Genomic DNA, 27,142 nt, shown 5'->3' with positions numbered 1-27,142 from the left:
CCAACCAGGGCTTGGAAAGCCATTGTTTCCACTGCTCACACCCCAAAGGCTGCTCCTGCCATGTTGAGGGACAGCGGGTGGCAGGGCCTTGTTCAGCTGGGACCTCAGTTGCAGGATGCATGCTTTCCTTCCTCTTTTTGGCCTTGTGGTGCTTAAGGGATTCTGAGACCAGGAGAGCAGATTTCCTACTCCAATTACCAGTACTCTGCTAAGAGCTGCTGAGTGACAGCTAGCTCACCCACACTGCAGCCCCTGTCAGGCATTATTTTCTGGGATAACCTCCCAAAGGGTTTCTTTACATAAGAAAGCAGTGTTTGTTCTCATATGTTTAGCATATCCATTTAATAGATTGGGAGAGACTACATGACTGTATAGATGAAAGTGACCAGCTTTCTCCTTTCCTTCCTTTTCTTTTGTGCCCTCTAGGCAGGGATGAACAGGAGAAGCAGAAAAGGATAATGGAAGGGCATGAAAGTTGGAGCCAAAAGGCCCCATTTGAATCCTGGCTGCTGACATTTTGTTTGTGTACTCATGGATATGTCACTTAACCTCTTTGGTCTCAATTTATTATCTGAAAATGGGGATAATAATACTCCTTAAGAGTATCACACTCATAAGTCTGGGGATGAGAAAATGCATGTGGAAGACTTCTGTAAAAACACTCTATAAATCATAGTTCTTTTATTTTACTGATCAGAATTGCTGCTTCGCACATGATTCTGACCTACGAGATGTCATTCCAGCACCAGGAGAGAGGGAGTTGCAAAAAGGTCCATGGAATGGGAGGTGGGTAGGGGACTAGCCTCCAACTTTCTCATGTGCCCCCATCTCATGTGAGATGAGATTCAGGAGATGTGCTTGGCTCTTCTTCTGGCTAGGTATGTGGGCTACAGCAATGACCGAGGAATGTCAAGTGCATGCAGCGAAGGGCCCAGATTAAGGGTTCAACCTCAAAACAGCTGTCACAGATAAAGGGAATCTGCAACATTCAAATTTTCTTTTACATAATAGTAACAGGGATTTTCTCTTGTTCTTTAAAGGATGGATCCAATTGTCTCTAGTTTTTAGACTCACTGATTTGTGGGTGAATGGATTAGGGATGATGATAATGTTTTGGTTGCAGACAAGAGGCTGTGGGTCCTCGCTAAGTGTGACCATGTTGTCAGATGAAATTTGGGAGATGGGGCCTTCTTTTGGCTCTTCAGCTGGCTAGGTATACGATTCTGAATAGATGACCTAATTTAATGAGGCCTCAATTTTCTTCGAGATCATGGACTAAAAGATCTCAAAGGACTTGATTAAGAAAACTTAAGACCTGATGAAATGCTTTTTCCTATGGAATTCAAAACTCTTTGCCACCAAGAAGCCATGTGTTGTGTATGTCTAAGTCCTGAGACCACCCAACTAAAACTTAAGGCACTAAATGAGCCCCTTTAAACTGATGGCATCTGGCGTCAGGCCCAGGCACTTTGAGGGGAAGGAGGACTGGATGGGAGGGCAGAGGTGACCTCAACAGAGATTTCAAGGTTAATTCTCTCTTGTATGACAGACTTTCATTTGGCAATATCCTGACTAAGCTGAAAGATAATGACCTACAAATCACAGGGAGAAAAGGGGTCATTTCCTTGTAAAACAACAGTAACTTGAAAATAATTGGCCACAGGGCAATAGAGCGTTCTGCCAGGCTGACTTCAGAGCTGAGAGACACAACTGTAGAGTTCACAGTGGTATCAATAACAATAATCACAATGTATATGATGCTTTTAACTTTCATAAGCACTTTCCCATTTTTTTTTCATTTTGTCATTACACAATTTCCCAGAAAACTGCTGTGGGGTTCATTTAAAACTCTGAAAAAGTGTGATTTTTCACGGGAAACAAGTCTAGCTAAACATGCTACACCTTGCTTTAGAAATACAGATATGCTTCTGAAAAAGTTATTTGTAAATATAGTTGTGTAAGTCATATAGTATTTTAATGCACTAGGGGAATTTGAAAACATAACTCTTCCATAGCATTTTGTAATGTAAATTCTCATTAATCTGTTGTTACAACTTTGGAGTTTAAAATATCAGGTTTTCGTCAAGTTGGGCCACACGGATTAGATTCTAGGATCAGTATCCACTCCCCAGAATCCCACAGGGGTAGAGTCTAATTCAGTCTGGGGGAGAGATTGCGGCCTGTGGTGTCAGCATGGAAAATAAGCTGCTTTGTGTTTTAGCCATAGAGCTCTTGGGGGCTGCCTTTCCCAATAAAACAAGGAAACATGGGAAGGGACAGAGAATTTCAAATGTAACAGCTGAATTATTTCTAAATGAATGTCTCCAGGTCCTCTGTGAGCCACTGATGTATTATTAACGTGCTGTTATAAATAACTTGCCATCAATAACTAATCTATAACAGAATAGTTGATGGTTGGGGTGTGAGGTTAACACTACATAATTTGGAGCAGATCTGTTAGCACTCTTATGTAAATAAGTACCATCCCCTGGGACTAGAATCTGAAATAAATTACATTAAATTGAATTTTTAATAAAAGTAATAAACCCTCCTGCTTTTTATTCTCTATCCACAAACTCTAGTAGAAGAGAGCTCTTTGGAGCCAATCACGAGATTCTAAAACTGCCTTGAACTTCAACTTTCTCCCTCTGAAATTAAGTTAGCAGTGTCTACTTATTAAATCTACAATGACAATGTGAAAATTTTATAATTAGTTTGCATGGAGGGGGTGGTGAACAAGCAAATATATATACAACCATATATATGGTTGAATTACTGAGAATAAAGGGAAAAGTTCTTTTTTTGGAGTGGGGGAGGGGAGGAAGGGTGATTCAAGCTAGAACTGCAAAAATCCTCACTGCAAAGACTGGAAACCCTCAAAAACAAGTTTTATATTGGCCTGATTAAAGTAAACCTGGCCTCTCATCTTTACTGGTTAAATCTTAGCAATACAGGCTTACTTAATATGAGTAGCTTAGATTTTCTTTAAAGGGCTCTAAAGTTAAGCCTTAAGAAATAGTTTCTCACAAATGCTCAAGTTTGAGCTTCTGTGAAATAGAGCTAAAATAAATATATATATAAACATACAGTGTATGTACATACAAAGGCTACAGGTAGATATGTAGGCACTGGTGGCAAATATGCTAGTAATTATGCTATACGCATCCTTCATGTGTGCATGTGTGCATGTGTCTGTGCATACATGTGTCCGTTCTATGTGTTCAGATGATTCAAAAACTCAAAAGAAATAGAATGAAAATACTGTTCTTATTTGCTGAAATGTTCTTGAAATCTTACATGGATTCATGGCTTATAATTTTTTAAATATAAATTTAGGGCTAATCATGGGAACAGAATAAGCAGCTGTAAACAAAATCACAGTTAGGATTTCACTAAAACATGGACAGAGCCCCAAATATCCTAACTACTGCAGAATACAGGAATTACAAAGCCAAATACTGTGATTAAAAATACTCCGAATAAGCAATCTTTTTGGAAAGAGGTGGGTAGATGGAACTAATGAAGTGTTTCCGTTAGTTCACATCAGCACCTTGGACAGTTCCAAGGAGGCTTTCTCCCTCGGAAAGGAGCAAATATCAATATTTGTCTAGTTTTCTAAGTGTTCATTCCAGTAAGTGTGCGTCGATCTGATGATCAAGTAATAAATGCAGAGGTATTAATGTGTAATAAAACCTTATTCTTTCCTCTCCCCATCACCCATTCTTTCACCACCCTTTTCCCCAGCACCCTCCAGTCAGACTGCAGGAGTCTGCCTTATGACCACCTGGTGTGGATGTTTTCACTCCTACTTCTTATTGGTTGGGAAGCAGCATTTGCCACAGGCACTGTTTAATTTTGTTTCCATCCCCTGCATCTCACAGGAAAGAAATGGTCAATAGTTCAGATAAAAGAATCATCCTGGTCAGCTCCAAAATATGGCTACTTGCATGGTAATCACAGCAAGTCTGTCAAATCAGTGATTTTTTTATTCCTAAGAGGAAGGGATTTTTCCTAAGGATTATGGTTCTACCACCCAAGGAGCAGCCCTACTCTTCAAAAGTGGCTGCAAAGGCTGGCAAACCAAGAGGTCTGCTTTGGCTCAGAAACTCAGTTTGGCTCCTGCCACCCCTGGCACCCTCACTGCATGTCTCAGAGGCATGTGATCCACACACAATCAGGCCAGTCTGCTTCTACTTAGGAGGGATCACAACCAGAGGTGGCCCCCGCTTGGGCCTCCACATGAGGACCTGGGCATCATTGGCATTGGGTTTCACTAGTGCGTTAGGGGGGATGGGTTCCATCCGGCTCAGGATCCGGGGCTGCTCCTGCTGAGTCCTGCCCACCAGCCGGGCCCGCTGCCCCAAGAGCTGAAGAGGGTCCACCTCAATGTCCACCCTCATCCTCCACTTGATGGTCTGCAGAATGATCTTCTCCTTTGTGGTAGTGTTCATGGCCACCAGCCAGGTCGTGAAACTTTGGTCTCTCTTGATTCTTGTGAGCAGCGGCACATTGCTGTCGCTCACAGGCACTGCCCATGTCACACTGGGGTAGAAGTTGTCATTCATGCTGACGGAGAACCTGGAGATCTTGTTGGTGGGGCCAACCAGGGTCACAGTTTCTGTGGTGTTCCCGTACCAAGGGTAGCTCACCCCATCTGAGTCACTGATGGCTTTTACTCTCCCTTCCCTCAAGTCAGGCAGTTCCCAGCTTGACCTGGCAAAGCAGAAGACATGCACAAGAAAAGAAGAGGCTGAATGAATTTTTCAAAAGCTGGAGAGGTGCTCACTGCTTACTAACATAGTCAACTTGGGCAAAATGAGAAGTTCACAGGGGAATTCAGGTCAAAAAGTTCTATGCTGTGCTGTTTCAGGATTAAACGAGAACAAACCAAAATAAAAATAACAAAGCCATGCCAAAACAAGTTAAACACAACCATGGCTGACCCAGTTGAGAACAGGAAGCTCAAAGAGGCAGTTGTGAGACCACAAAGAGACATCAACTAGTTAGATGATAGTAATCAGCAATTTAGAGGAATTCCATTACAAGAACCACTTTCTTGGAAATATGAGTGTAAGATTTGTTTTTTGGGAAGAAACAATGGTTGAAATTCGATGTACTTGGAAGGCAGTATCTGGTGGAAAGAAGGGCAAAAGGAGGCAAAATTAAAGGTTATATTAATTTCTTACGAAATCACAGTAATAGAATTTCTACTCAACAAAGAGGGTTGTTTAAATCCTAGGCATCAGCCAATTCATCACTTAGGCACAGAAAATCATAACATGAGGAAATAATGGTCATCTTCTGGAAAACCACCTGAAAGTGAAAGTTGTTCTACAGGCTGGCATAAACTCTAATGCACTGCCCTCCCATTGCCTTCCAGTTCAGCCTAGAAGCCTCATAGTTTAGTTTGGCAAACTTGCCATTTAGCACCTACCTACTCCTGGCTGCCTCTGACCTTGTACAGAAGGAGGAACCAGTGTCTCTCCCCACTGCTGTAGACTGTTGCTAATAATAATTGCTGATACTTATTGAGTGTTACTCTATTCCGACCATTGTGCTAAGTATATCATCTCAGTTAATATTCAAAATACTCCACAAGATAAATAAATTTTTATTTCCATTTAACACATGAGGGGAGGGAGGCTTAAAGATGTTAAGGTACATGAAAAAGGTCCTACAGAGGGCAAGAGGTGAAGCTGGGAGTTGCCTGACTTCAAAGTCCATGATTTTGACCACTAAATCATACTGCCTCCCAAAGTGCCCTTACACAGTGCTGGAGAGAGCAGAGCAGAGAGGACTCAGGCTGTCCAATGAGTTAGCAGCTCCAGGACCAGTCACGGAGAACTGGACTGGACCCCAGTAAGGGCAGAAGTCTAGTCAGCAGAGTCTGATTATGCATTCTTCGTATTTTCACTCCGGGGACCAGGGAAGGTGCTTGGTAATAATGCACTAGAATTTAATAATTAAAGAAATGTGACTGCTTTATTCATCAGCTAAGAAGTAGTCATCTTGTCTGATATAAAGTTCTTCCTCCTATGAAGTGACAGAAGATCCTGCAGGGTTTTATACAAGTGGTCTAAAAGGGAGTTGCATTGTCAAGCTGGTGCTGATTAACATCTCAGCATTCTTTACTGTCACATGGGGACACGGAGACACTAACTACTGCCTCCTACTGACCCCTCATAGTACCTCCTAGGCCAGTCAGCCCCAGCCTGAAGTGAAGGGAGGGCTTGGCTGCCTGGGGAGGAGGTAAGCCCACAGCTGCAAGAGCCTTTTCTCTTGTCATGCCCTTGGTACTGCTGGGAATAACTGCAGTGTATCATGGTTGGCAGACACTAAGTAAGGAACTGACCTGATGCAGAAAGTCAGAGAGAGCTCATTTTGCTACATATGCTTTTGCAGCTGGGGGTAGGAGCGCCCAGGTAATTCTATGCCATTTCTTACTGTACAAAAGGGAGTACATGTTATTTGAGTGGGTCAGAAGTTGGGTAGAGACCCAATCTGCTCATTGGGTTCATGAAATAACCATACTGGAGTCGGTTTCATGCCCCCATGCAAAGGGCTAAGACAATTCTTCAGTCACAATACATCTATTTTCTGTGTTGCCTAAATCTTGTTTTTCATTTTGGTTGTAACCAGTCCCTGCTGGCCTTTGATTTCCTCCTTAGAATTGGAGGGCAAGCATTCCCAGCAGTGGCAGACTGTTCTTGCCCTCCCACCCTACACACTGGGTTTACTGTGGCATATTGCCTGGGGAATTTGGTTTTGAGTGGATGAACTTTTGATATTGTTACAACACAGTCCTTTTCAGGACTGGCTATCTTGCTAGTAGATTCAGTGACTTTATCTATAGAGTCTTTATAGTTCTCATATTTTTGCCTCCTGTCTTCCTGCCCAGAGCTGTGTGAACAGAGACTTGGGACCAGGGTCTGCAAGTCAGCCTTGTAAGACAAATCATAAAACTTAGTTTGGTCCCAGGTTTTTTGGGGGGGGAAAAAAAACCAAAACAAACAAACAGAGATAATACAATAAAGACACACTCTTGTGGCTCTCTCAGGAGGGAAGGAAAAGACCTTTTTCTTGGAGGAGTTTCTGGAACAGAGAAATATAAACAGACTTCTTAATCATCACATCAGAACAAACACATCTGGCCACATGTAGTCATTGGGGAATAGTGACATTGGAGGCTACACTTTAGTTTCAAATACACTGCTGTTACTTCTGCAACTGTGCTTTTGGGAATTCCTCAGGTCAGAGGCATGTTCTCCTCCATAGCCCTAGGGAATTAGGATTACATCATTAAGGGATGGTTTGATTTTGGAAACAGCCAAAATTCATTATGACTTAAGTCTAGTGAATAGGGAGCAGCTTTAGATTTGAAAAATACCAAATTTTTCCTTTATGAAAAATAGATACTAATGTACACCCCAAGGCAGTGACCTTCCCTTCTTCCCTCCCTTCCTTTCTCTCTCTCTCTTTTCTTCTTTTTTCCAAAAAGAGAGTTATGTCTATAAAATGCATGACTGGTTTATGTGGCTGATAAAATGTCTTTGGTCATGGTTTTTTGAAAAGTTCCAAGAACAGTAGCACTATTTGAGTCACTCAATGACCATTTAAGGGGATTACTTTGAATGGAATGCCAGAGGCATTTCAAACTCCATATGGCTCAAACTGAACTCATCATTTCCACCATAAATCAAGCCGTCTTCCCCTGTCTGTGCTGCAGGGGGTGGCCCACGGCTCACCCAATCTTCCAGGTCAGAAGTAAGGGCCATCTTTGGCTCTTCCCACATCCACCCCTAGGCTGCCACAGTGACTGTATCACTGCATCCTGTGAATTTTGTCCCATAGTGATGCTTGACTTTATCTCCTTTTCCCCATCCAACTCTTACTGCCTTCACTTAATCCAAGCCCTCAGCATCTCTTACCTGGTCTACTGTAATGGCGCATAACTTGTCTCTTTGCATCCAACTCTGGTCCCTCTCAAATCCATCTTTTAGGTTGCCCAAGTGTTCAAACATGCAAATCTGATCATGCTCTTTCTAAACATAAAATCTTTCCAAGGCTTTTCTATACGGACATCGCTGGCATCACCCACAGGGTAAAATTCAAGTTCCTTAACAGGACATACATGGCTCTCCGTCATCTGGCCTCCCCATCCCCACACACCATGCATCTCACTTCCACTGCTGTGCCCTGTGCCTATGCTGTTCCTCCTCCTATTCAATTTCCACTGTATCGAACTACTCATCCTCTGAGAATCACCACATGTATCACCTCCTCCATGAAGCCTTCTCTTCCGTGTACCCATAGATATATCTACATCTACAGGTGTCAGATTATATTATAAGGATTTGTGTGTCTTTCCCATTAGATTACAGGTTTCTTGAGGCTTGGAATTAAGACTTATTTTTGAATAATTAGTGTCTTGCACATTGCTGGCACATAAAACAATATTTATTAAAAGAATAAATACTTTATTTGAATTATTTTCATGACTATATTCCTGGAGCTTGGTAGAACTTGTATACAACAAAATGTTTTATTACAGTTTTATACTTTACATATTTACTCACCTTTAAAAAAATCTAACATCTACTATTCATTTAGAATCTATTTATTACAATAGTATCATGCCTTGCACTGAAAGTTGCTTATCCTTAAAAGGAGGAGGCACACTTAAATGAAACTGAATGAATTAGTGAATATGAATGTATTTTAGTGACTACTCATGCCATCATATACCTACATATAAAAATGAGTGTCAGAGACGCCAAGTGATACAGCAATTCGGAGACATCGACAACCATGCAGGCTACAGCAGGGGAAAAGCTTTGTGAAGGAAATGGGATATGAACACTTTGGAATAGAGACAGGCATACCAGGTGGGAGACTGCGTCATAGGCTAAAGTGTGATATCAAGCACGGATGTGGCGTGTCCAGGAAACAGAGAACACTGGGAAGAGTGAAGACACTGCTGGGGGCGCAGGGTACTATCGGTTTGTGGAGCACCTTCAAAAATGGATTTAGGTACTTGGGCTGTATCCTAGAGGTGGTGAGACTTTTGCTCAGGAGAGTTAACTGCAAGGAAGAGTAATGAAAAAAGTAGGATTAGAGGGCTAAAGGGAGGGAACGAGGATGTTTAGGAGCTTCTGCAACACTGCACGTGATCTTTAATGATGGCTTCATCTAGACTGGTGGCTGAGAAAATGGACAGGTGTCACATATAAGAGATATTACAAAGGTAGATTCTCCAAGGTTTGGTAACCAATTGCCTGTTAGAGACAAAAGAAGACAAAGAAAAACAATCACTCAGAAGAGGCAAGTATGGCTGACTCTGTGTGTGTGTGTGTGTGTGTGTGTGTGTGTGTAAATCATTCACAGAAGTAACAAGGTTGTGGTCTCACTGTCCCTGACATTTTACACCCATCCCTGAACTGATCACAATGGTATTTCAAGGTGTAGTACCTGACTCCTGCATTAGAGCATGAGGATGGTGAGGAAAGGGTCGTATTTGTCTTTGTATCCTTTGTCTGGAGCATGATGTCTGGCACATGATGCATACTTACTAATCTTGTTTCTCTTTATATCTCATTATTTCTTTTTCATTGTCCTTTGCTGGTTCTGCCTCATCTTTTAACCTTTTAACATTGGAGGGCCCCAGGGCTTAGGCTTTGGTCTTCTCTTTTCTATCTATTTGCATTTCCTTGGTGATCTCATCTGGTCTCATGATTTTAAGTACCATCTGCACTGTGACAACTTCCAAATTTGTATCTCTAGGCTGGATTGCTCCCTTGAGCTCCAAATCCATATATTCACCTGCCCACTTGCCAAAAACTTTGGAGTCACTCTTGGCCACTCTCTCACATTCCACATGCTACCTATCAGCAAATCCTGTGGATGCGATCAAAATATATCTAGAATTCAACTCCTTCCCACTACCCCCATCACCATGACACCGGTCCAAGCTAGAGTTGTCTCTCTTAGATTACTGCAGTGGCCTTCTAACTGGTCTCCTTGTTAATTACTCAACTTTGCTTCCCTGGTCTATTGTCAACATGGCAGCCACAGTGATCTTGTTAAATATTTGTAAAATTGTGTCACTTTCCTGCTCAAACATTTCCATGCCTCCTAAAGCACTCAGGAACAGTTCAGCTACTTAAAATGGCTTATGTGGCCCTATATGATCCAGTTCCCTATTTCCTCTCTGATTGTATCTCCTTTTCTCTCCCTCTTGTGCATTCTGGCCTCTGTGCTGTGTTCACTGAACATGCCAAATAAACTCCCACCTGAGGGCCTTTGCACTTACTGTTCATTTCACCTGGAGCAATATTCCCTTGGATATCTGAAAGGCTCGCTCCCTTGCCTCCCTCATTCCTGGCTCCAATACCACGTTCTCACTGCAATCTTTCCTAACCACCATATTTAAAATTGCAACCTCCTGCCCCAGTGCTCCCCATCCCCCATCTCTGCTTTATTTTTTCTCCATAGTACCTTCTAATACACTATAACTCACTTATTTTGCTAACAGTCTGTCTCCCCTCATCCCACTCTCCAAATACTATCCCTAAGAAGGCAAGGATTTTATGTATTTTATTCACTGCTATATCTCCAGTACCTAGAACAGTGCTGGAAAAATAGAAGGAGTTCAAAATTATTTGTTGAATAAACATCAAATTGATCTGAAGTGAAAGATGAGTGGAGACCATGAATTTCAATTTGGACACTACTATCTTTGTGGAATTGACTAAATAGGCTGACACTGTGTCTGTGAGTTATTGCAAAGTTGGGTCCAGAGCTTAGAAGAAAGTCAGGGCTAGGGATGTAAATTTGGCAACCATCTGCATGGAGAGGATCAGGTGCTGGGTGAGCTCTTTGAGGATGACAGACCTGTCACATGGCCAGAGACAAAGAAAAGTATAAAAAGCAAAGGAATAGCCAGCAAAAAAGGAGAATTAATTTCCAAAGTCAAGAATTTCAGGGAGTCAGCAGTGTCAAAAGTCACAGAAATTGAAGAGAAAAAGCCATTCAACTTGTTAATTCTCAAGACAGCAGTAAAGATACGCTGGTGGAAGTCATTCTGCAAGGGAATTAACAAGCACAAGAAAAAAAGGAGAAGTGGGCAACAAAGGGGAGAAGAGAGATGAAGTAGAGAGCTGGTCCAGCATCATGGCTGAAAGCAGCATTCTGGAGCCAGACTGCTTAGGCCTGTAAACCTAGTGCTACTACTTACTAGTTGTGTGAACTTTCCATACCAGTTTCCCCATCTAAGAAATAAGGAATAAAGATGATACTTACTTGATGTACTTGGTGTGAGAATTAAATAAGATAATAAATGGGAAGTACTTAGCACAGCTAAATACTTTCATGTGTAAAACAGGAAGAAAAATAACTCCAAGTCTCCCTACATCTCAGAACTATTACAGAAATCAAATGAAGTGATGATGTAGGAGCAAATGCTTTGTAAACTACAACACATGATCTCTCTCTCTATAAAATATTTTTATATATTTATATATTTTATATATATTATATTAAAAATATATTATATATATTTTTTGATATGGAGTCTCGCTCTGTTTCCAGGCTGGAGTGCAGTGGCACGATCTTGGCTCGCTGCAACCTCCGCCTCTTGGATTCAAGCGATTCTCCTGCCTCAGGCTCCCGAGTAGCTGGGACTACAGGCGTGTGCCACCACACCCAACTAATTTTTGTATTTTAGTAGAGACGGGGTTTCACCATGTTAGCCAGGATGGTCTCATCTCCTGACCTGGTGATCCGCCTGCCTCGGTCTCCCAAAGTGCTGGGATTACAGGCATGAGCCACTGCGCCCAGACGTCAACATGAGTGATTATCTAATTCCCTTCCTTCTCCTACAATCCTTCTCCTCACTGTGATAAACAGTGTTTTGGCTTCAGACAATCAGCCATTGACCCAAAGCTCACAGCTAATGGACTTGCCAATGGGCCTAATAATGAAAATATCGATTATTGCAACCTTCATGCTTTCTGCATCCCATTTTTAGAAGAAAGAGGCAAATCTCAATCAAATATCATGTTAAGCATTTCATTCAAATAAGGAGTCCATGGGTTTAGGTCAAGACTCCACTCAGACCCAACAAATTTTCCCATTGCCTTTGAGGGGCAGAGCAACCTCTCTGAGAACCCCACTTTGCTCCCCCTGAAGCCCTGCAGTCATTGGGGAGTCTGGAGAGAAGCTGGCAGCAACATTCTTGGAGGCAGGGAGTGGGCAGTTGTGCAGGGACTCTGATACTAATGTCCCCTGATGCGGTGTGGGATAGGAGTTAGGGGGAACCACACGTGGAAGACTGACGGTTTCAAGTCTAGAGAGCTTCTAGGGCAGGCTTTGAAATCTGGGGCAGTACTACCCTTAGACCCAGGTGAGAGGAGCCCTGGCCTGGCCTTACATGTTTTTTTTTTTTTTTTCTTTAGAGATAGGGTCTCACTCTGTCACCCAGGCTAGAGCACAGTGGCACAATCATAGCTCACTGCAGCCCTGAACTCCTGGGCTCAAGCGATCCTCCCACCTCAGCCTCTGGAGTAGCTGGGACTACAGGCATGTACCACCATGCCCAGCTAATTTTAAACCATTTTAAAAGAGATGGAGTTTTGCTATGTTACCCAGGCTGGTCTTGACTTCCTGGCCTCCAGTGATCCTCCCGCCTCCGCCCCCTAAATTGCTGGGATTACAGGCATCAACCACTGTGTCTGGATGGCCTCACCCTTTGAAGGGACCCACTCTGGTATCTTCTGGCCATGCTCTTTCACACTGGGTAAGAAGTCTGTGGGGCTGAGAGGATGTGCCCTTCCTTCCAGAACACTCTCTGGGTACCTAGAATCTCAACATTTCCAGCCCACACGCCCCTCAACATGCCTCTAGAGTCTATTCAGGCCTTTACCCTGTCCTGTCTTTCCAAGGGCAGTCCAGTCCACTGTGTATGCACTTTTGGGCCCAAGGGGTGGCCAGAGGGTGGCTGTTTGTTGGGGGTATGCATGGAGTTTGGGACCATGTGTTTGCTGGGTGCCCACATGCATGTGTGTGATGGAACATCTCTTTCAATAGGGTACAGAGCCAGGGGTGGGAGGGGAAGTGGGTGGGGCTAGGGGTTGAAGGTCACTTGTTCCTATGCTGCTAGGTTCTGGCACAAAACTTTGAGGAGTCCAAGAATCCTAAATTTGAACATAGCCTTCAGGTTTTTATAAAAGGCATAGTTAGGAGGATAGAACTTACTTGATTCAGCCCTCTGTTAGTCTGACCTATAACTTATAAATATTGAGAAATATGCCACCCAGACCTTTGTATTCTTACTCTGAAGCCTCAAATGTTAGGGATGGGCAGAGCTGGAAGATCTAGATGCACAGTTCTGGAACCCAGGACAGTTCCAATCTGGAATATTTTCCTTTTGTTATGTGTGGTTTCACTGATGCTTGTTTAGCCGTAACATGCACAAAGCACCCTTACAACCAGAATCACATGTACTTTGTACATCAATTGCATGAGGTGGGCATCATTCTATTTTCCACTATGCAGTAGGGAACCTGCTCAAGATCTTTCAGCTAGGGAGGGGCAGAACTGAGCTGTGATTCAGAATCAGGTCTGTGATTAGAATCAAGGTCTGATTCTAAACACATGCTTTCTCATGATGCCTCCCTGGTACAAAATTAAGAGTCCAAAAGCTCTGAAAAACAATAAAAGTCATGGATGAGATTAGCTGATACACACTGCTATGACCATGCCAGTTGTTAAAATATTGTAACATTTTTGGAACAATTGCTAAATGACCCCTCTTGCTCCCCGTAATGACTTCTCTTTGGCCACCCAGGTTCCTCCTCAGCTACCCACCACCACGTCTCCAAAAATTAATCAACTAAAGGGTTAACACAGGCACAGCTGGGGATCTCCAAGACAGGCTCTGGTTCTAAGGCTGAGTGTATTAATAGTTCTGATAACATCACCTTGATCATAGCTCACACTTAACCTGAATGCCAGGCACTGTCCTGAGAGTTTGTGGTCTAACCACTATGTTCAGTCTGCTCTTTAAAAGAATCCTGACTACTGTGTTAACTTTACTGCACTTAGAGGGTGGGAAAAGAGGATTCTGCCTTTTCTCTTCATCTTCAGGGCTGGAACCTAAGGTGCTACTATGTGGGTATGTGGAAAGTTTAGTTAAAGAGAGCACCACACCCTGAGCACACTGAGGCTTCCAAAGCTCCATCTAATGTGACAGAGAGCAATGTGCTCCCGGTCATGTGAGTCTCATGTTCCGTGTCACTGCTCACTTTGCAGCAACTTTCTCCTCTCAACCCCTCCACAGGAGGAGCTGGAAATAACAGTCCATGGTGGGACAGTGAAGAGAGAGGAGGCACAGAGCAGGTGGGGAATGGTGCAGGGCCAGGCCCCTGTCACCTGGGCAGCCACCTGGCCCCTGAGACCAATTTCCAGCCCTGGCTCTGGCAGAGGTCCTGATTCTCAGATGCTTTGCAACCATGATTACAGAGTTAAGTGTTAAAATTAGGATTTTCCTCATTCTGCACTGTTTATATCAGACTCCAAGCAGCCTGTAAATACTCCCCTCCCACTTTCCCCTCCGCCCGCTTCCTTTCTGACCACATCCTTTTCTTTTTGGCGCACGGGGAAGCATTTTTCCTATTGCAGAAAAGATCATTTTCAGTGTTTTTCAAGAGTCATCAGTGCGGAGAGAGGCTTCATGTTTGTTACTACCCTTGCGTTCGGTTTAGTGAGTTCTTCCAGCATTGGAAACATCTTCTCACTGTGTATTTAACCTTCACCATGTGGAGGTCAGTCACCTCGTGCCCTCTAAGTTGCTCCAGCTGGGTTCTCAGAGTCCTCTGCTGACTTGTTTCTATTTGACAGCCCTGAGGTCTGGGGTCAGTGGCCAGTTTTCTAGGTCACATCTGAAAATGGTTGACTTCTGACTCCAATTCTGAGTTTCTTGGGGCAAAGTACCTTATCCCACACAGAGAAGCAGTGTTTGCTAACACCTGCAGAGCGCCGTGCAGCCCCAGGCTGTGTCCCTTACAAGGGTTATGTCCTCTGGCCACACAGCAAGCCCTTTTGGCTCCTTACCAATCACTGGGCCTTGTGCTAGGCCCAGTGGTGTTTGTTCTCCATCCTGAAGGAGGTCACAGCCCACCCGAGGTGACAGGTCAGATACCCTCCCACAGGAGTAAGGCCCTGCTTATGCCAGGCTCTGGGGGTGCCAAGAGGAAGCAGAGGAAACGGCCTGGGGGTAGAGGTCAGCAGGCCTCTTAGGGGAAATGGGGCTGCAGTGGGACCCCAAAAGATGAGGGGAAATCGATGTGGGTGGCGTTCCAGGTGGCGAGCATGGAGACCTGCCTGTCCCTCACCATGCCCCAATCCTCATCTGCTCTTGGATCAACATGTTTCTCCACTATGCCTCTGGAATATGGCCAGAATTCGTCTCTTCTAACCCCATGGCCACCAGCCTGCTCCAAGCCATTTCTCCTCTATCTGGGACCATGCAGGTCCTCTCCTCACTGGGGTGCTGCTTCCAAGCTTGTGCTGCCCCTACAAGCCACGAATGTGGTTTTTATAAGATGTACATCAGGCCGTGTCTCCTCTCTGGAAAATTCCACGATGGTTTTCTACTGCATTCAAATGTCCATGTTTCCTTATTTGCCCCACCAGTTCTCCATCCTCATTCATCCTCACCCCCTCCCTCCTGGCTCTCTAGATTCCAGCAACTTGAACTGTTCTCATTTTTCAACAAGATAAGCTTCCTCCCACTGGACTTGTTGGGCCTTTGGATTTGCTGTTCCCTTTGCCCAGGACCATTTTCTTTCAGTTCTTTACATCCTGGACTTCTTTTGTTTTTCTGAAAATAGAAAAGGAGTCTCACTACCTTTCCCAGGCTGGTCTTGAACTCCTAAGCTCAAATGATCTTCCTGCCTCAACCCCCACAAAGTGTTGGGATTATGGGCATGAGCCACCACCCTTGGCTCCCTTTCATCCTCAACTTGCAGCTCCAGGTCACCTTCTGAGAGTGGCTTCCAATTGCATACACATTTCAGTATGCTGATTTGCTTGTGTCTATGCCAGTTTTCCACTAGACTGCATGCATCCTGAGGACAGGCTTTATTGTATTTTCAGTACCTCCAGAAAAGCCCAGAACAGGTGCTTCCTTCAAGCAGCACAATGAATGGGGCAAGTGTTTCTGGAAAAGCAGGCAGGGCTGGCTGTGAGGTGAGTTCAAGGGAGCTGCAGAGGGAGTAAGATGGGGAAGGCTCTTCTGGAGTCTAGGGGAGAGTCCCACGTGACAACGGAAGGGATGATCCCACGTGACAGCGGAAGGGACTGAATACAGATACATTGGAACAAGTGTCCCTGGGGCTCCTGGCAAGGTGCTGAGTGCTTTTCCTCAGACAGCTTGCATTAAATATGAGCCCACCTAAGCTGCGAGAGGATATAGGGGCTGGGTGGTGGTGTTGAGGGGCATGAGGATGCAACACACATTCAATCCAGCCCATGGCAGTAGACTGTATCCTCTACTTCCAGTCCTTGAAGCCAGACAAATGGCAGGTAGAGGAGATGGGGAGTGGATGTGTTTTTTCCTTCCTATTTTGGAATTCTGCTATTATAGGCAGAACCTTAGTTAACCTGAGAAAAGACATTACTGGGTGTATACACCAAAATGTGAAAAGTGGTTATCTATAGTTGTGAGACTATATGAGTTTTCTCTTTATTTTTGTGTATATTCTCATTTAAAAAATTAATTTGTCTTTATTCTGTACTAAAAATGAATGAGTTACCTCACAGAATTGCACAGAATGAATGTGAAGCATTTCGGGGAAAGAGGGAGAAGGAGGTAGGGGAAGAGTGTGGGGTGGGACTCCCAAGACCTGTATGCAAATCTGGATGTTACCACCTGCTGACCATGTGGCCTTGGACAAATCACTAAGCCGCTTTGGGCTTCCATTTCTTAAGTGAATGGGGATAATAACAAAACCTACTCTGTAGGTTTTCCTTTTTTTTTTTTTGAGATAAAGTTTTGCTCTTTCACCCAGGCTGGTGTGCGGTGGTGCAATCTCGGCTCACTGCAACCTCTGCCTCTTGGGTTCAAGCACTTCTCCTGCCTCAGCCTCCCGAGTATCTAGGACTACAGGTGTGTACCATCACGCCCAGTTGACTTTTGTATTTTTAGTAGAGATGGGTTTCACCATGTTGGCCAGGATGGTCTCAATCTCTTGACCTCATGATCTGCCTGCCTTGGCCTCCCAAAGTGCTGGGATTACAGGTGTGAGCCACCATGCCCGGCCCTTTTTTTTTTTTTTTTAAATGAGAACCCTATGAAAAGTAATCTATATCATGCCTTCCTGGCACATAACAGGTCACAAATGAGAACTGTTATTATGGGTATTGCTCATTCAAAAAGGACGTTGGCTGGCTGGGACCTGAGCTACTTCAAAGGGTAGGACGCATTTCCTCCCTTTATGCAAGTGAGAACTGAGTATTTCCCTTCCATCCTGACAAGGGAACAGGAGGGTAGATGGTCACACTTCATTTACATAATAAGGACACTGAAGTAGAGAAATGACTAATTCATGGCATGCACCAAGAAAGACGCACATCCACAGATAGTATTCTTTTCACAAAGGGCACCTACTTTGTTCTTAACATTGTGTTAGGTTTTGTGGATAACAGAGGATGTAGAAACCACACACACACACACACACACACATACACACACACTCTCTCTCTCTCCTCCTCTCTCTCTGCATATAATTTCATCTGGTGAGGGTCTCAAGTCTAAAAATATCTGCTCTGGAAGCTATCAGCCTAGAAGCCCTTTCTGGGATGACTTTTGGGCTGCAATGTGAGCCCTTTCACCTTTAATTTCCTCATCTATAAAACGGAGTAGAATAAACAACCTCATGGATAAGGATATGTCCAGCTCCTATAATCTCTGACCAAAGACCTCAGTCCTTGTGCTGATGGCGAATGGGATTTTCAGGGCCACAAGGGACGAGTTATGGTTTCAGAAGAGAGAAATGTGGTTATTCCCAAGGGATGAGTTGCTCCTCCCAGAATACAGGACACCACACAACTGGTTCTCCCTGGGCTGTAAGGCCCCCAGGGATTCAGAGTGGCTTCCCTGTACCCGAGTCCACATCTACTCTTCTATCAGGTTCCAGCTCCTCCTGATTGAGTTGTCGTGACAACACCTGCAGCTGGGGAAGGACTACAGCTCTTGAGCCCTGCTGGATGTCTGACTTGCTGCTTGTCAAGCTTGCCACCTGCGCATCAGGTGGTGGAAGTGGGGCACCACTCCTGCCTGCACATGGCCTGGATTCCAGCCCCACAGCCTGGCCTACCTTGGTGCCTGGACCTGGAGTCTGGAATCTTGTAGGTCCTGTGGCTATAAAAGGCCTTAACACTGTGAACGCCTAATGCCTTTTTATTTTTTTCCCTTTGTGCCTGGGCATTGACAGAGAAGGCGTGGTGCACTTCTTTCTTTTTACCTTATTTGTCAAGTAAGATTCCTAGTATGGAATCTTCTGGTGGATCCGTGGAAGAGGAGCTCTTGGGGCCCTCCGCCATTTACCCTGTCTTGGTTAACTGACACAGTTTGGCAATGCATCCTCATCTCTTGGACTGTTTTAGCAAAGAACATCTGCAGTTTTAACTGTTACTTGTAAAGACAGGACTAGTTTTTTTGTGGCTGAATCTAATGGCAGCACATGCATCTGATGGAGATAATGAACACTGAGCATAGTTGGCTGGGGACCCTGGGCAGCTCAGGGGAAGGAGGGCCACTGTGCCATCCCTTCCCATCTGGACCTAAAGCTGATGTGTTAGCTTTGAAGACCGGGGTCAGAACTCAAGATCTCTTCAGATCTTTTGGCCTAGATAGCAGCACTTCCTGCAATTTATTCCTATCTGATTTGGGAATCATTAAGGAGAACAAATTTTCAAGGTCAAGGAGACACTGGTAAGGACATGGTTGTCAAATTTTCTCCAGGATGAGTCAGGAGTTACTAGATACTTATCAGCTGAATGAATGAATGAACCAGGGCAGGTCTGCTGGGCACAGCGTGTGAGCAGGAGTGCAGGGCACTACCAGCCCTTCTATCAGACAGCATTCTTGCCTTTCTCCTGCCTCCCTGGTTACTGAGGCCTCAGTGACCCCATGACAAGTGATCATGACCAGAAAGAACATAACCCATAGGGTCTGGGTACCTGGGAGTCCAAGGCAAGTCTGGGCTGGGGCTCCTTGGCCTCAGTGGTCTGGAGGGGTCCAAAGTCTGGAAACCAGGAAATAAAGAGATGTGTTTACTGGGGCAAGAACAAGGCCAGGACAGTCACACAGCAAAACAGCTGTGGTGATAAAGTTGAGATGATCAAGACAGGCTGGAGGCAGGAATCTCAAATGTCAGGTATTATTAATACTGCTACTACAGGTAAGAGGAGCTAATATTTACTGAAGGCTTCCAGGCAGTCTAAATTCTTGCTATAGTAACCTTCAAAGTAGGTACTATGTTACTTTTTTTTTTTTTTTTTTTGCATAAAGGAGCTGAGATTCAGCTAAATCACTCGCCAGTGTCACAAAGCAAATAAGTGGCAGAGATGGGACAAACCTAACTCTGGTCTCTGGCTCTCCAGTACCTTTGACCCCTCTTCCTGGTCAAAACCCAAGGCTTTTGCAGCCAGTACTGACCCAGGTCCTCTAACCTGATTCTCGCTCCCCCACCACCCCAAAGCACAGGGTTTCCTCATAGGTGACACTAGAGCAGAGAAATGTCCCCAGAGAAAGTATAGTGGCAGAAGGGCAGGACTCTGCTGCTGGAGCAGTCACTTCTCTCATTTCTCTCACTGGTGCTGGGCAGGGTGAGGGTGGGAGGACGGAAGGGGCTTCCCAGTTTCCACCAAATAATGCTCAAGGTGAAGGGGGAAAGGTCAAGGGCATGAAAGCTGGGCAGAGGGAGGCAGATACAGGAAAACAGAAGGGGAGAGGCTGAGGATGGAGTGCTCTAGCAGCACAGACTTTAAAATCAGAGTTTATTGTTTTCATTAACTTTCCACTGTGTGTTCTGTGCATGCCACATTTCACTGCATGCTGAGTAGGCCAGCAGATGTGGGGAATTTCCGGCAGCAGCTGAGCTGGGGCAGGAGATATAAGGATGCTGGCAGCTGAGTGTGTACCCTGGTGACAGGACCATGGAAATGTCTTACTAGGCAGATGCCACCTTAGAACACAAAAGGGGTGCCTGTCTGCAGTTGGCAGAGGTGGGGCCACACTGTCCACACATGTGGTCACAGGAATTCACATGGATATGATCAAACTAGAGGGGCAGGGAGACTGCAAAATTCCTAGGGATGCCTAAATGTTCCCCAGTGTGGCTACATGCAGTCTGGCCCAGGTGAGCTGTCTCTCTCAGCGATTGTGGATGAAAGTGGTACACACACTTGCTTTCATTTAATAATGTGCAACAACACTGCCGGGCGGCTACTATGATTACCTGATTACCATCTCCATTTTTTTTTTTTTTTTTTTTTGACGGAGTTTCGCTCTTTAACCCAGGCTGGATGGAGTGCAATGGTGTGATCTCAGCTCACTGCAACCTCTGCCTTCCAGTTTCAAGCAATTCTCCTACCTCAGCCTCCCAAGTAGCTGGGATTACAGGCGCCTGCCACCATGCCAGCTAGTTTTTGTATTTTTAGTAGAGACACGGTTTCACCATGTTGGCCAGGCTGGTCTTGAACCCCTGACCTTGTGATCGCCAGCCTCGGCCTCCCAAAGTGCTAGGATTACAAGCATGAGTCACCGTGCCCAGCCCACCATCTCCATTTTGCAAAGGAGGAAACTGAGACACAGTATACCCAGGATGACAGCTGGAGTAAACCAGGGAGGCAGGATTCTCACCCTAACAGATACCTCCACAGCCCAAATTTAAGTATTCGTGGAAGGAAAACTACCATGTCTTGAGCACCTGGTGTACTTCAGGCACCATGGTAGGTACTTTGTGTGGGTTAACTCATTTGGTCATCAAAAGTCCTTGTGAAGGAGGCATCGTAAGTCCTGTGTTACAAATGCAACAACTTAGATGGAGAGAAGTTAAGTAATGTGTCTCTATTTGCCCAGCTTGTAAGTAGCAGAGCTGGGACTTAAACCCAGAGGAAACATCCACATGACTGTGTTGTTTTCAATTTTTTAAAATTACATTACCTATCTGCACCCCCTCAAATGTTTTATTATTAATTGATTGGTTAATTCTTTTAACGGGTAATGTTTGAAATGTGTAGGCGGCTAAGGCAGTATGTGGGCGGGGGGGGGGGTTGGGCAGGGAGACACACAAAGATGACTGATCTGGCTCCTAGCAGGCATAAGCCATAAGTAAATGACTGCAGTGCAAGGAGGAACGGGAGGAGTGCCTCTCAGGCTGGAGAGCACTCTGGGGTGCTGGGGATGGCAGAGGATACTTGTGTCTGCTGCTTTTACCTTCTGCACCCTGGGGTGGCTGGTTCAGAAGTCAGCCTGCCCCAACGCAAGGCCCAGGCTGCAGATGCTTTGACCCAATTCTGCTCAAGCTGTTGGTCATCTCCTTCCAACACTCAAGAGACTGGCTTTTGTCCCCGGATGGATCATCTCTGCTCTGATGATTCTGGCATCCATGTGAGAGCCAGCGGGGGAACTGCCATGCAACAGAGGCCTCTGGAACCTCACGCTCTTTAGATGTTAAATTGAAATCAGGCCCTTTATGACTCTTCTGTATTCAGGAGCCCATCAATGCTGCATAGGAGCTGCTGTGGATTCAAAAGGAACACCAGTGTCATCACTGCATGGCCCTTTACTCCACTGGGCTCCATGTTCTCTTCACTCCCTCCCAAGGGAGTTTTCTCCCATCTGCAGACCCTGCTGGGTGGGGCAGAAAGAGCACTGGGGTTGGACTCAGAAGATCCAGGTCCACTAGCTGGTCTGTCACTCAGCAGCATGACTGTCACGAAGGCTCTCCTAGGCCCTCAGTCTTCTGAGCTGTAAAACGGAATAATAATGCCTTCTCGCAGAGCTGCCATGTGGGGTTGCATAAGAAGTATACGGAACGGTAGGTGTTACACTTATTGCATTGCCAGGCCTCACGACTGGCATCCAGCTATGGCCAAGTCATTCCCATCCTCTGTGAAGGGCTTCCTGACTGTTCCAGCCTGCTGGACTTCTGGAGGAATGAAGGACTAACCCGAAGTATTTGGCCAACCAGGGGGAGGGGCAGAGGGGGCAGACACTGGGTGAATATGGCTTTGGGTTGTGTGGGGCTAGTGGGCTCCTCCAGTGTACAACTCTTGAGAGGCTTCCTAGTACTGGAAGAATACCACCCAAACCTCTAATGTGCTCCACACAGTCCTGCATCCTCTGGCCTCTGACTCCCCAGCTTCATCTCACACCATACTCCCCCATGCTCTCAGTGTTCCGCCGCCAACAGCTTTCCACCCCCAACAGCTTTCCTTATGGTCGTCCAACATGCCAGGCTCTTCCCTGCCTCAGAGCCTTGGCACACACTGTCTGGAAGATACTTTTTCCCACTGCTCACTTGGGCAACTGACTAATCCTTAGGTCTAAACTCAAGTGTCACTTCCTCTGGGATACCTCCCCTGATCCATGCACCCCCTCCCACGCTGAACGAAACTAGGTCTCTGCTATAGAACTGCATCTTTTCCTGATTCATAGAACTTATCACCATTTGTAATTATATACTATTTATGATTTAATGTGTCTCTCTTCATGTGGATTGGAACACCTTAACTGATCACTACTACTGATGAGGACCCACCACCACCTGGAATATAGTGGTATTCCATCAGCGTGTACGAAGAGTGAATGTCTACATGAAACAGGTAGCAACAAGGGGCAAGAGGATGGAGCAGAGTGGGGAGGGAGTGGTGGCAGTGATGTGCCTGAGAGGTATCACAGTGGGCAGCAGGGAAAAAGCAGAGGGCTCTAGGAAGTGAAAAAATGTGTCAGGAGGAAGACCTGAGAGTCGGCTGTTTGCATTTAAGATTTCAGAGGGGCAGCCATGAAGCATGGCTTGTTTTGAGGCTCCTAGGAAGGGGCAGATACAGCCTTGTGATGGGTTTTTGTGCAGTTAGGGCATCCAGAGTGCCCTGGGAGCTGGGAACTGGCAAGGAAGTAAGAGAGAGCTCTGGAATGGAGGGTGAGGGGGTGGGTACCGATGGTGCCTGTGTCCCTGTGTTATGGGGTGGCCCTGCCCTCCAGATGTCACCAGTATCCCTTGGACTCAGTAAGAGGGAGCTCCCTCTGGGGGAAAGGGAACTCTGTTAACATAACCGCAGTGGGGGTTAAACAGCAGCTTTCCCTCAGTGGTACAGAGCCCTGAGGCTGGCAATGCTGCACAGCTCCCCGAGACTCAGCTCCCACTGTCCCTGAGCCACACTGGGGCTCTTCGCCCTCCTGGCAGCAATTATAAAGTTGAACAGCAGAGGCAGGGGAGGATCCAAAGCCAAACAGGAAGCCGGTAATTGCCTCTTGCAGAAATAGCTCTTTCAAAATAAAAGTGAGGTCCTGAGGTTCCTACCCAGGTCAGTTATACAATGCTGCTCCTGTCCCTCCTAGAGCCCTGTAATCTTCCCAGTGTCTACTTTCTGGCCCTGAACTCCAGTATAGGTCAAAAGATGTCCATGTGAAAACTAAGAAATGAAAAGTCCAATCCCCCATGCAACACTTTTTAGGGCTCCTGAGCACATAAACACGAATGAACATATGACATTTTTTAAGCCTGGTTATCACAATCATCTGTCCACACACCGACACATGAACCTTCTTAGCTCCCAGACAGGCAGAGCAATGCTTCACTCACTGAAACTGACCCCTTACTCAACGGGAAGACTAGGCTGAAAAAAACAAAACCAACAGGGGAAGTAGGTGTCAGGAACCAAAGGAGGAGGCCACTCCAAGGACAATGGAATGAGAGATCTCCAAGGTCACAGGATATTAACTCGGTCCTTTCATGGGTAAAACTAACCTCTTTGAAGGGAATGCAGTCCCAATCAAAGTCAGTAATAAAAGCCACCTCAGAGATACAGTTCATGAGACATCATTTCGAATGATTTCTTCACCACCTGCCATGTGCTTGGTACTCTCCTGGGTGCAGGGGACACCAAGACTAATGAGACAGCGTCCCTGCTCTAATTCTGGGATATAATTAGAGGCAGATCACTTCAATACAATATGGGATATTTGGGGACAGAGACATGTTATCAGGGACAGCAGCAAAAGCCATCTGGCCTTCTGGGAAGAGGTGGATGGTGGTGACCATAATGATGGCTAATGTTTATTGAGGGCTTACTCTGTGCAGGTATTGCTCATGGCAATACCAACTGATTAATCCTCACAACAACCCAATGAAGCTGGTACTAACTTTATTCCCATTTTCCAAGTTGGGGTGGGGGCGCGACTGAGGTTCGGGGAGGTGAAGAAACTGGCCTAGGGCAACACAGGATTTGAACGCAGGCTGACTGGCTCCTGAGCAGCATCCTGGGTGAAGGATGAGCAGCAGAGGAGGAAGCAGCGTGAGCAATGGCCTCAAGGTGTGGCACAGGCAGAAAGGGGAACTAGTTGTTTCTGTATTTCTTAAACACAATGTTGGGCCAAGAGTGAGGGAAGTCAAGGCTGAAGGGGAGGTGGTGGCCTTGACAGCTCCCCCATGAAAGCCTGGTTGGGTTGGTGCAAGAGGGATGGTGATATGGTTTGGCTGTGTCCCCACCCAAATCTCATCTTGAATTCCCACATGTTGTGGGAGGGACTCGGTGGGAGGTAACTGAATCATGGGGACAGGTCTTTCCTTGCTATTCTCATGATAGTGAATAAGTCTCACGAGATCTGATGGTTTTAAAAAGGGGGAGTCTCCCTGCACAAGCTCTTTTTGCTTGCTGCCATCCATGTAAGACGTGATTTGCTGCTCCTTGCTTTCCACCATGATTGTGAAGCCTCTCCAGCCATGTGGAACTCTAAGTCCAATAAACCTCTTTCTTTTGTAAATTGCGCAGTCTCAGGTGTATCTTTACCAGCAGCATGAAAACGGACTAATACAGATGGTATCTCAAGCCTAATTCTTTACGGGTCCCACCACCTGACACTCCCACGGACACCTGACACCTGACACTGCCATAAGGATTTGGTGGCTGAATGAATGTGAAAGTAACCATAACCAGATATGGACTTAGTACTTTACATTTCACAAAACAATCCCATGTAAATGATCTCATTTAATCTTCACAATAATGCTATGAAATAGGTATTATGTCCTCTACCTTAAAAACAAGGAAACCAGAACTCAGAAAGGTTACATGATTTTCTCAAAGTCCAACAGTTCGTAAGTGATGGAGACAGAGGACTTAAACCTACATCCACATTCTGTTAACGTTTTCTACCACACTACCCCTGCTTCTCAATGAGGCAAGACAGCAGGAGAACCTAGACACTGTGTAGTTAACATGACTGAGTCATCATTTTTTTTTTGTTTTTGCAAAACAAAAAGTGGGAGAAGCTTATGTATCAAAAATCTAACTTTTTGAAGAATTTTCCAGAACTTAGCTCTCAGGAGGATGATCTGCCCAAAATACCAGTAGTATACTTGGTAAACATGAGCCAGAAATAATTAGCTAATGAGCTACCATCAATGTTAACTATCTGTGCCAATGGAAGCGAGCACTGATATGGAGAATAAAAAGTGTGGCAGTGTCCCTTGGATGGCAGAGCCACAGCCCTCCTCCTCCCAGTGGGGCATGCTGAGTTGTCCTACCCTATGTGCAGCCTGCACCTCCAACCCTCCCTGGCATTGCTAATCACCACCTGCCCACCAGGGGCTTGTTCAAAGGGGCCCCTCCAGGTGGTCAGTGCTCTCAACACCTCCTCTACACCTCCTCCCACCCCTAGTTAGTCCTGCCCTGCTTCTTGTCTTCTGTAGACCCCTTGCTGTGGATTCAGTTTTGGTTCTCTGCCTATTCTATGCCTACTGGTCTTTAGGCCTCAAGCTTCCTTAAGCCTGATCTTGTCATGAAGGATGCAGACTCTGAGTCCCCTTTACCCCATGCTCCTCAGCTGCAAGCTGGCTTTGCTCATCCAGAACTCCAATCCTGACCCCTGGGACCCCGGGCGTGGGCTCCTCAATATGAATTTTGTGTATACAGCACAGCTTTCATTTTAGGTCCAACCATCCCAAACACATTCTTTAAATTTGATGACATCTGTCTAGTTATTTTTATGTGATACAGTGAGAGTAAAAGAGGCCTTCAGAAATGCCATTCTAATATACATTTTTGATGAATGAAGGAATAAGTAACTCGTTAAATCCTCCCAACAATGTTGGTTAGGTTGATATGATCATCATCAGACAAGCTTGCTGGATCTCAGAGACATTCTAACTTGCAGATAAGTGGCCGGGCTGAAATCAAACCTGGGTCTGAGCCCCAAACCTACACTCATACAAATCCACTTATAACAATATTAGTTAAGAGTATATTTAAAAAATAATAAAATATACTTGGGTAGATACTCCTAAAAGGAGCCCTGAGAGAAGCATTGTTTGGAATAGAAAACTCTTTATATAATACATAAATAAGCACCTATTAAATTTTCCTATTTTATATATTTTTTCAAATATATATCTCTCCAGCTTCTTAAAGTGAGGCACGCAGTTTGTGAGAAATGGCCCAGAACAAATATTCGGCAGAAAGGTGGGAAGAAGACACGGCCAAGTCTTGTCTACATTCCAGGTGTGAACAATGGTTATAATCAGCAGGAAAATGATAAAAATGATTTTAAATCCTCATCTCCAAGCAGAGGTTCCAAGTCCCTGCCCTTCCCATTGCTCCCACCTCTTGTTAGAAACAAGAGGCCGACAGGGCATGTGTCCCCTTTTATTTCCTTTACTCCTGGGTCAAAGGCAGAAGAGAAGAAACAGAAACATTACTGCCCTGACATGTTTGGGCAGATCCTATATGACCTATATGACCATGGATCTGCGTTTTAAAGCCAGGGGCTTGCCTTCTTTTACAGAAAATATCTTTCTATTCCTCCTCACATGTAAAGGCTCTAAGAGACTGAATCTTTGCCAAATTAATGGAGGAC

General features: G+C 45.2%; 1 protein-coding gene across 3 annotated transcripts in view; it reads right to left on the bottom strand.

The window, feature by feature from the left end:
* FAM78B (family with sequence similarity 78 member B) overlaps nt 1-27,142 on the bottom strand; it is a 103,005-nt gene that overhangs the window by 8,655 nt on the left and 67,208 nt on the right. The window contains exon 2 of one of the 3 annotated variants that reach the window (XR_003120813.1): nt 3,782-4,713. The exons of 1 other annotated variant lie outside the window; for it this stretch is intronic. Coding sequence is in view for 1 of the 2 variants with exons in the window: in XM_025394266.1 (XP_025250051.1) it covers nt 4,191-4,713 (523 nt within the window). In the remaining variant the exon portion in view is untranslated. Of the gene's footprint in view, nt 1-3,249; nt 4,714-27,142 lie in introns of those variants that run through there. One more of the 3 variants, XM_025394266.1, reaches the window with a different exon arrangement.

This window comes from Theropithecus gelada, chromosome 1 (assembly GCF_003255815.1).
Source record: "Theropithecus gelada isolate Dixy chromosome 1, Tgel_1.0, whole genome shotgun sequence".
Lineage (NCBI taxonomy): Eukaryota > Metazoa > Chordata > Mammalia > Primates > Cercopithecidae > Theropithecus > Theropithecus gelada.
The sequence above is the reverse complement of the archived record's forward strand: the minus strand, read 5'-3'. Positions and strand labels throughout refer to the sequence as shown.